The following is a 10,795-nucleotide window of genomic DNA, read 5'->3' as shown; positions in this document are numbered from 1 at the left end:
TATATTGTTAATGATACATTTTCCTGTGGTGCACAAAAACTGTGTCTTTTCATGGTCTTTTTTCACCTCAAGGTAGAAACAGGTTAGGTCAGAGAAAGGCCAAATGAAGGAGTGGAACACAGATAATTCTGTAATGCAGACAAATTGATGATGCTATTATTTATCATTTAGGTTTTCTGGGCTTCAAAGACAAATTATAGATTTCTTGAAATGTTTATGTTCAAAATTAAAAAATCACTTCATTTTCTGCTGCTATGAAAGTATAAAGACGATAAAAGAAATCATTCATATCACATCTTAACTTCTGTTCTTGAGCTCACACGATTCAATGTGACTTGTTTTTACAACTTCAATATTTGCTCTGCACAGTCAATGATTCAGTTCAAAAGGACTTTTAGGTTAAATCAGAAAAAATAAAAACTTCAGTATACACAGAAAACCTACCTATGGTTATTGCTCTGGGTTATGCATTACATGTGCACAACACACCTGTGGTTTCTCCAGCCCTTATCAATGCATGCCACACCTTAAATAGGATTCTCACTCAGGTAAATCAGATCAGATTCAGATCCTTAACCTCAATTTAAAGGTCAGGCCGAAATAATGACAGGTTTAGAATTCAAACTGATACTCACAAGCAGACCAAAAACAAACACACACACACACAAACACAAATAACACTGTAATAGGTAGCTGCTGGCACCTGGTGGTAGTTTAGAGAACCAGCCCATTCGTTGCACTTATGCTTCATCATAAACAAAGCCTAAAAATTCATTACAAGTTTCCTCAGTGGTGCATATAAAAAACACAAGTCAGGCAAGAGTTAAAATTAAATTCTTGTTTTATTTCAAAAAGCAAACTTTGCAGAGTTAACAAAAAAGAGAAAAAAAAAAGAATCACATAATTGCAATCCACCCTGCTAAATAAATAACAGTGCTGCTAATTAATCTGAAAGCCTACCCCACTGGAATATGCTGTGGTGAAGAAGCACTGTTGCCTTTTTGCTCACAAATTGCCCTATTTTCAATGGTTGATTTGCTTTAGTAAACTTAAAGCTGCGTAGATGTGCTGCTGCCTCAGCACAACAATCTTCAGTAGAAATGCAAATAGATACACATGCAAAGCAAACCTCTGGCTAATTATACAGCCGCCTTACAAGGTCTGTGTCCCTGAGCGCTGGAAAAAAGTGTAATACACAGCATGTGTGCTCTGGTAGATATAACTTCAATACAGAACATCTGCACGTTGCCAGATTGGAGAGATCTTGATACAGCTTACAGTACACTAATTATACGGCAACACAGAAGCACAAGGACTCTTTGCTTATATTTAAAAAGGTGTTGGTCTGGCAATTTCGCCAATCATTTACAGAGGAACACAAAGACAGGAGGAGAAGGGAGACAAAGCTGTGTTCATCTAAGATCCAAGCAAATCTAGGCTCAATGAAATGTTTATCCCAGTCAAGAACACGGTGAGGCAGTTTACGGTTATCTGGAGAAAATATTTAAGAATATCATAAATCACTGTCACTAACATAAGAACTCCAAAGCCTGCAGGGTTCAGACATTTAACTAAAACACTGACGGCTTTTCTGACATATTCTTGCCACGTGACTAGCTTTTCATTTGTTTTTCTTTTTTCTTTTTCTTTTTCTAATGGATACATAACCAAAGCGCACGCACACACAAAACTTTACAGGTGGAAATTGTCTGCAATAAGACGTTTGTTGGGCGGTGACTTGGGGAGCTGTTCTTTAAAATCTCTATAAGGCACTAAAATTGGGAATAGAAGCCCTCTAAAAACCACGTTTATACAAAGGCAAGCACATGACCTATAATATGGCTCTGCTGTAGCAGACGACAGGAATTTGCTAGAAGTTGCAGGACACTGCCTTTTCCTTCTCAGTGCATTGAATACAGTTTTGTGTCTCTCAGTGCAGTCAAGCAGGGTTTACGGTGGTCGCATGTCTCAGTCATCTTTCTTGTCAGAGGAGCTGTCTTCCTGTTCGTCCCATGAACTGTTCTGACAAGCCAGTTCCAGATCACTTGAACTCGCCTCCTGGATTGCTTGATATCTCTGAAATTCCAGGTAGGTGGTGAAGAGCTTGGCGTACTCCGGGTGGGTCATGGCGAAGGCTTGAAATTCACCTGAAGAATGACAAGCACCGGGGAAAGCATTAGAATACAGTTCAGCTTGGCATAAGGGAAGTATAAATTAATACTGATTAAATACTATGCATCCATTTACTGCAAATGTTGCCATTCTATAATATCCTGGTGGAAATACAAAAGGAGACTAAAAGACCAAAATGTAGCTTGGCATTAGACCTTTGTCTTAAAGCAGCGTCTACTCACTGAAGGTGATGAAGCCAGAGCCGTCAGCATCAATCTCCTTGAAGAGCTTGGTCATGTTTAGATCTGACACACCCAGAGCGGAGCGCAGCAGAGCAGTAAATTCCTCTCGGGTGATTTTCTCATCCTCGTCTGTGTCAAAGAGCTGCATGAGAGAGGACAGCAAGGGATAAATTTGTATTTGCCTTTCAAGCGTTTGCATGTTCGGTAAAAAAAAAACAGATGTTATTTAAAGGTGTGAATATGGGTGGGTGGGTGAGACAAAAGCCTGCATAAAATTGGGGAAATTCATTTTTGCTTTTCAGTCACATTACATTAACACCAGATCTGTTTGTCCAAAACCACATTTGACCTTATGGCCAGCAAAAGGACTCCTTGCTCTCCCCAACAGATAACATTGTTAACTTGACATTAACTGAGCCTCTCTGAGTGCTGCCTCTGTTCTTCCTACAGTCGTACTGCTACTGTCTGCTAATATCAACTTAAGCTAGTGCTGAGTAATTTAGCTTAAATTTTATACTTTTTGAAATCTACTTGTTAAATATTTATTGCAATATTAATATTGTTATACTCTCTATATTTAGTATAAAAAGTAAACATTACATGTACTGTAGATATACACGTAATTTGTCACAGGTTCTTGTTGCAGCACCTCAACATTGTGTATTTTACCTGGTAAAACCAATGTTTCCCTAGAATAGAGTGATACAATCCAGTCTAAAAAAGATTCAGCAATAAAAAAAAAGAGAAAATCAGCAGGAAATGCATGATTCTGTGTAATCAGCATGATGAATGTGGAAACATTTCCGATACAGTGCCGAATACGTGCCTTGAAGAATTCAGGCTGTTTTCAGAGGCATAAGACTCCTAAAGAAGTTTAGGTAGTACTAGCCTGATTAACCCGGGAAAAGTGGATACCACCACATACACGCCTGTGTCTCTGTAAAGTTGCACATTCAAATATAGTACTGTATTTTCCTTCAAACCCTAGTCGAAGCAGAGCAGTACCAGCATATTTCTGTCCTACCTGGAAAGCCATCTGAAGAACATCTTCAGTGTTGGCTGGTCGACACAAGATGGTCACACCGATAACGTACTCTCTGAAGTCTATGGTGCCATCTCCGTTCTAGACGGGGTGAAAGTGACAGCAACAAAAGGCTTGATTATTATGATGGATAGTCCTTTACCCTTTATGGTCTACAAACACACATTTGTCTAATATCAAGTGTTTAATGTTGAAGGGAGTACTGGGAATTTAAAAGGTAACATGTTATAAGAGACAAAAGCATGAGTGATTGCTATAAATGGAAATTCTCTAACACTGGATTCTTTTTCTTTTTTACTCATTGAAATGCATGTTAGAGGCTGTTTTTATGCTTCCATCCTCTCTTCCCACTCAGACTTCTGGCAGACCCACCAAGGAAAGAGGCCAAACTGCTTTGATCATAGTTTCCCCTTCCAGGGGATATAAATCCTGAATCCACAGTATGATTCCCCCTGTATTTTACTTTCATTGGTACACATGATATGCGGTGATGTAATGTGACCATGATTCTGTAAACTGAATACTAAGATTATTAGAAATTACGTTGTCAGGCATTACGTTTATGGTGTGTATCATGTGTGTAGTGTTGGGGCCAATTTCTTACGGAAATAAGATGAATTCCAGCAGCCTGGCTGTGTGTCAACAAAAGGAACTTTAGTATTTAGTTGGTCATTTCTAATGGTATTATTCAGTGGTCTAACTTTCTGTGTTCTTATAAAGACTATTAGGCAGGAAAATATTTTACGTACAGTACATGTGTCTCACCCTGTCAAACAGTTCAAACAGCTCCTCAAGGGCCGGGCTGACAGGTAGCTTCAGGAATCCGGCAAACTCTGCAATGGTGATCCGTCCTCCCTTACAGGAGCTGGCCATGGCTGCAAAGCCCTCCAGCTCTTTTTTCACATTGTCCCACTTCAGACTGAGTGAGCAGGGTAGAATGAGTCATACTGAACAGTATCAAAAAAATTAAGTAATAAAAAAAGGCATCTTCAGTCTTAATTTTCCCTGCCTGACAGTGTACTTAAGTCAGATGTTCTTACTGGAGTTTGCGGCTAATTTTAGTGAACTCAACCAGGCCGGCCTCCATGGGCAGTGTTAGTTCGCCAGCTGAGATCATCAGGCGGCAGTCCTCATACGTGTGGTCGGTTACTGGAACTCCCAAAGCACTGTAAACAGACAGTTCGCGCATGCAGTTTTCAGCTCAAACGCTTGTGATGCTTGTAACGAGCCGGACGCAGCAGGCCAGGAAGGTATGCAAAAGCTCAGACCGATCAGAGGAATGCAATAACCAAACTTACTGTACACTACTTAATTCCTAATGTCTGCGAAAAAAGCAGAATTATTGGTTTTAATTTAAATTTTGGCCATCATGTTAAACAGCATTCTCTCACCTCTCTTCATTTTCTCATCAGCTCACATGTACATATGTGTTTAACATTGTATTTACCACTTCTATAAGCATATATACTTTTGCTTTTCTATTTTACTTTATTCGACTGCATGCTCGACAATGGAATGTGCACTTAAGACCAATGACTTTACTTACTGGGCCATACTTTCCCGCACTCTGCTGGCAAACAGGGCCGGGCTTTTCTTCTCCTCTTCTGTAGGGATATGCGGCGGCAGGAACTGGAAAACAGAGCAGACACATAAAAAAGGTCACAAGAAAGGTCAAGCAGAAAGCAAACTCCTAAACCTTGGCGTGGAAACCAAATCCCCTCCTGCAGAAAACACATCCCCTCCTTCAGTTGATATAGTACCTTCGAGCACAGCATAAAATCCAACTATATTTCAGCAGTGACAGCAGGAAGTGGCACTGATACTACCAGTAAAGCTCAAATAATTTAATAAGATTTCACAACAAGGTGCTGTGTACACCCACTGGAGTTCACACTGAGTTTCACACATAAACGACAATGAATGAAATATAACATAAAAATGCTTCTTAATGTACAATTTCTTCACATTAAAAGTTTTTTGTAAATAATGTTTATGTTTATCAATGTTGTAAAACCACTTTTCAAGATCTGAGAGAACAAGAAAGATTTTGGTCAAGATAATAGGAAAACAGAATGCGTGTTACCTCTATCTCCACTGTGGTGTACAACTGGCACAGCGTTAGAAGCAGCAGTGTCTTCCTGCACACAATACAAGCAAGGTTTCGATTCACTAGTACCAAAAGCTTTCGCAGTGAAACGCAACGTTTCCGTGTTTTAGTAGTGTTTATCGTCTAAGAAAAAGCAGCAGCAGACACCACATTCAACAAACATGCATACTACAGGTGAAACGTGAGAAACAGCGCAAGATGCACAACCGTAGAAAGCATCCTTACGAGTGGAAACCCTGCCAAGTCCAGGTCACTGTATCCTGGAGTAAAAAAAAAAAAAAAGAGGGGAATACATAAAGCTTCATAAAACATTAACAGTGGGATGAGACAGCTACACGGTGGCTAGTAGGTTTGTGATACAGTTCAGCTTCTAGTCTTGCTATCAGTTTGTCGTTGTGAATGATTTCACTCAAACGTCTGTCAGTGATTCAGTCAGCAAAAGTAAACAACTGAAATATACAGTAAGAGGATGATAACATTACCTAAAAGTTGCTTAGATTTGGTTTACGGACAATCCATGCATTTTGCTTGGTAGGAGTTAAATTCGCGACCGATTAGTGTGTATATCCTAACAATCATTCATGTATGGCTCCGCCTCTGTGTATTTATCTTTTGTGTAAACTATCAGAGTACAGCGTGGCGGTCAACAAACAGTATTTGGCTCTCAAGATGTGGGGTGAAATATACTAATGTTGCATCACAATCACTCACCAGTTTGCTGGGATACCTCAACAGCACAGGCTGCACAGGGACTCCTGGGATAAAGGCACCTAGACGGGGGGGTTTGGAACACACGGTATGAAAAAAAATAAAAACCAACAAAAAAAAAAAACATGTCAATTGCAATATCTCCTTCCAAATGAAGGCAAGCTGAAAAGGTGTACAACTGCGGGACTTTACAAAACTGACATTGCTGTTCTCTCGCATCACTCAGATCGAGTTTCGTGGACTTAACAACAAGACCATCACACAGTGAATGAATGGAGCTGTGCAGTATATCAAGTCTTCTTTCTGTTGTGTGGCCTTTTTGCTCAGTGGATTTGATGTAAGTTAAGTGGAAATGCTAAATGTGCTATAAGCAACAGATGAAAGTGTTAGTAAATACTTTTGTTTTTTTTTTCATTTATCTGTTATCATTTTCCTTATCTTTAGTATGCTTTGTTGCAAAAGACTACTATTTACTACATTACATCACATTGAGTTTGAATGTTATAACTTACCTTGTTTGAAAGTGATGAGACATGAGCGATTTGTACATGTTCCCTCTGGAAATATCAGAACCTGAGGAACAAAGCGTCATTGGTAAATGTTAAAATCACGTTTAATTACTTCTGTCAAGTAGGCAATGATATTCTACTGTCACCACTATGCAAAGCATGTTTATGGAAAACAGTACTTGTGTTTGGATTGACAATGTATTCATTTTGGCTGATTCTGTAAAAGTATTAAAGAATTTTCTCAGCTGACGAGCTCAAAGTTTTCTCAGCAGCTGTACAGACGTCAGAGCTGATAGTCCATGTGGATGTTTTCTTTGGTGTGTTGTAACAGACCTGTGGCCAGCGGCCTCCTGACTTGGCTCTGGATTCAATCTCCTGGATCGTATTCTTCCGTGAGTCTGGGTCCTTTCTGGACACCAGCACTGGCTGGAGACAGCGCACAAACCCTTCAGAGAGAGCCAAACGCATACTGCACATTAACGTACCGTACACAGATAGAAGAGGAAAAACGGATTGTTTTCTGTCATATTTTTCACTGGTTATTTAACATACAGGCCTTGGTTAATTGCATGGTTTTGTAAGCATTAAACAGAGCAGGGCAGTCACCTACGGATGACATCAGCATTATGTGACACTTGTTAAATGAAAAAAGTGCTGTGCGTCACTCCTATCAAAAAGATGGATGAAATAGCTCATATTTGTCATGTCCTCAGCACACTCTTACATTACAAAGCACAATTGTAAAAGTTATGATATCTGATGGACAAGGGTTTATGTCAATGGAATTTCCAAAGTGTTGAAATGAATGGTATGCTATACGCGGCATAAGATAAAGACTGTACACTCAGATGAAGCGAAAGAAAAAATTAACCACATGACAGAAATTTCACACTTCTGTGTATTTTTACACACCCACGTACTGGAGGTTGAGAGAACAAAACAGCCCCCACAAACACATGCGAGCTGATTTCCCTGTACTGAAAAAACAGAGCAAATAAAAAAAAAAAAAAAAGTGTCTCACTGCCAAAGATGGGCGTAGCCAGGTTCTCGACGCGGGAGACGGTGGAGGGCAGGCCTGCAACAATGCACACAATCCCATCAAAAAAGGTGGAGTGGGGGGCTACAGCCAGGATGGGGGCCTCGCTGCTGCTGACCTGCTTGCCCTTGACCACCACTCTGAAGCCCATGCAGAAAAAGTAAGCCCTCCCCAAGGCAGCCATCATCCTCCGACACATGAACCTGGGGATGGGCGCAGCATTGTATATGATGGTATTCACGAGATTACGTAAAGTGTGGAAAAATAAACGTGTAGCATGTGAGCAGTGCAAGGCATGAACTAATTAAGAAATGCATAAAATCCAAACTCATACTTTTGTTTGATAAAGTACTTTAGATGTTCCTCCAGCATGTTTCTGCAGAATTTTTTTGTTTTAATCACAATCACCCGCCGGACTGTTATGTGACAGGGGCCAAAGCGTCAGTGTTATTTTTAACAAGTGGACTAGTAACAGGAAGTTTTGCACAATTTTGTACTTTTCTCTATCCCCACAATTGCACACACTTTTTCTAATACTAGTTACTTCCTCATAATCTAGAGAGAGGGTAGGAAGTCATAGTGTACTTTAGACCGGGGCACTGCGAACCTATAAACCTACGAACATTTAGAGCTGCAATAATCTTTCCGATCAATGGGGCGGGAGGCTTAATGCCACAGAAAGCAGTCTTGAGAGTAGGAAGCGTCTTACACAAACATAAAGAATCATCACCATCCGGATGTACCATCCGCTTATAAAATTATAGTGAATAATATATTGCCTGCTTAAATATGCAGAAGGCACTAAACAACACGGACTTGCATTTGGAGTTTTTCACCACCTGTCTAACACAGGTCCAAAATATACTGGTCTGTATGCACGGCTACCATTCTATCATAGCTCACTGGGCAAGGAGCATTCCTCTTTCTTTTCCGAGAACTGAGGGGAACTGAACTGAAGTAATGCTTACGGTGAAGATACGATCTAGAGTAGCATGATCTGGCAGAAGTGCAAAGCAGATGCACATTCTTCAAGTCAGGCAAGGAACTACTGTGTTGAGATTATGCTACCTTCGCTGTGTTTAAATGTCCAGTTTATGAAGCCAGCAAACACATTGATTCTGCTACTTCTCGCTTTAGTAGAATTAATATAGTGAAAATAAATGCTTGTTTGCTGAATCATAATTCATTTCTTCACCAGTGGTTAATGTTTAAATACACTGAATGGGATAGCTTACGTGCTAAAAAGGACAACTTCGTCTTTGTAGGTTAAGTTTGAAATATGGTGACAATGTTATAACTGGCCGAAGTAAGTTAAAAAAAAAAGAAAGAAAAAAACTATGTCCAGGAAGGTTTCTGATGCCCTAGCCTAGGTAATTGTTACTTGTATTAAGCCAAACTCACTTAACTTGAGCAACCACGTTAAAGAATTTAGTTTAATGTGCACGTAATCAAAACCGCAGACAAAGATTCATACTTTGTGCTACGTTTTTAAGCAATTTAAAGTTTCTGTGAATGTGATCAAGTGTGTCTGATATCCAAAAGGCCAAGGCCTTTGATGGCAGCCTGGGACCGTGTCCCCCTGCGGCCCAGGCAGCTCTGTGGGAGGCTTTAGCGCAGCGGGACGGTGTCTGTGCCCTAGTTACCGTCTCCAGCCCGTCATCGGCTCCACGGCTCCTTTCAGAGGATGCTTGAAGGTTATTATGACAGCCACCAGCCAAGTCACCATGAGAACCAGGGCTATCAGGACGGCGCGGAGCGGGACCAGGAAGATCCCCAGGAGGACACACTGCGCGGAGAGGGGCACACAGGCAGATACACCATCAGTCAAGGGTAGGCCCAGGCCATGAAGGGGACACTGCTGTCAGAGTGAACTACACCTTGGCTTTTGACATTCCACAGAGCAGAGATAGGCACCAGTGTGTAAATCCACATCACTGGACAGCTTTCTAGAAAGCCCTCAACGGCCCTCATTGTTTGTGCTGCATGTAACGAGGCATTACAAGCCGAGGGTGAAAGCCTCTTTGGAGAAGATTATAGGCCCTGGTTGCACAGGAACCTGCGGGTGTAAAACTCACGCATCGGACGAAGCCCTGCAGCGTTCGCCGTGCTTCCATGGGCGACGACTATATCCCTGAAAAGGTCGCCTTTACATGACCACTGAACTGAAATACCATACTCACTTTCGTTAGAGCGGCTTTGGTTAGTTTTGTGTCCTGCACAAAGGGGTTGATGACCGCGGGCAGGAGCAGAGACTGCTGCCTCGGCAGGGCGAACACTCGTTGCGGGGGCATCGCAGTCCAGGGAGCGAGGACACGGGCAGGAACGTGGTCGTCGTCGTCGTCGTGGTCTAGGCGCCGTTGTGTTGCCCTCTGACTTCCTCAACGAGGGCCGTGCGCTCTCATGTCTCCGCTTGTCGGACGAGCGCACCGGCGAGCGCAAGACACCTACCGGCGACTGCGGCGTCGTGCCGCCGACGGAAGCTCCACCTCCAACGTGCTTGCAGCGAGAGGTCGAGTCCGATCGGTGTGTATCTGTGCGTGTTTTTTTTTTGTTTTTCTTTCTTTCTTTCTTTTTTCTTTCTCTCTGGCCCGTCGGCCGGCGAATTCCCATCGGTCTCCGCGGCCTGTGCACCCTCAACACGAACGTCGGAAGGATGCCGTCACGCCGCTGGACTTCGCTCTCAGAGATACTACGAACCAGATGAGAGGGGGGCGCGAGGGGGTCCCGACACGGACCGGACAGATCGCTGATCCGGAAACGCGTAGACTTCACACGCCCGTGCAGAACATTCGTGTGGGTCCGAAGGCACCGCTCCAGATGATGCCCAGGTGTCGAACGAGCACCGAAAATTAAGAGAATAAATGTGGTGTGCGAACATGTTTGTTTACAAGCTCTCGCAGGAGCCCGCGAGATGGCGCCGTTTCATAGCCAATCTCATTTGGTCATGCCCTGCAAAGCAGACCCCGACTCTCCTCCAAGGAGCTGTTACTTAGCAGGGATGGAGATCAAGGACGTGTACTCGAGTACTGTACAGCTCTG

The 10,795-nt window shown here is 42.3% G+C and overlaps 1 protein-coding gene and 1 long non-coding RNA gene across 2 annotated transcripts; one reads left to right on the top strand and one right to left on the bottom strand.

Annotated features, from left to right (window-relative positions):
* Positions 1-845: 845 nt before the first annotated feature.
* lpcat2 (lysophosphatidylcholine acyltransferase 2) lies at positions 846-10,153 on the bottom strand. The gene is made up of 14 exons (XM_040149496.1): positions 9,937-10,153; positions 9,400-9,542; positions 7,742-7,959; positions 7,054-7,166; positions 6,724-6,784; positions 6,215-6,273; positions 5,729-5,763; positions 5,480-5,534; positions 4,943-5,025; positions 4,437-4,562; positions 4,162-4,315; positions 3,379-3,477; positions 2,355-2,496; positions 846-2,147 (listed from the first exon to the last, which is right to left on the bottom strand). Exons 1-14 carry the CDS (start codon positions 10,045-10,047, stop codon positions 1,969-1,971), a joined length of 1,578 nt encoding a protein of 525 aa, XP_040005430.1. The 5' UTR covers positions 10,048-10,153; the 3' UTR covers positions 846-1,968.
* Positions 6,227-7,142, top strand: LOC120802098. The gene is made up of 3 exons (XR_005709188.1): positions 6,227-6,299; positions 6,438-6,548; positions 7,052-7,142. It is a non-coding gene; the product is annotated as an uncharacterized LOC120802098 (long non-coding RNA).
* Positions 10,154-10,795: the final 642 nt, after the last annotated feature.

This window comes from Xiphias gladius, chromosome 1 (genome assembly GCF_016859285.1).
Source record: "Xiphias gladius isolate SHS-SW01 ecotype Sanya breed wild chromosome 1, ASM1685928v1, whole genome shotgun sequence".
Taxonomy (NCBI): Eukaryota; Metazoa; Chordata; class Actinopteri; order Istiophoriformes; family Xiphiidae; genus Xiphias; species Xiphias gladius.
Note: the sequence above shows the minus strand (reverse complement) of the source record. Positions and strands in the feature narration are given on the sequence as shown.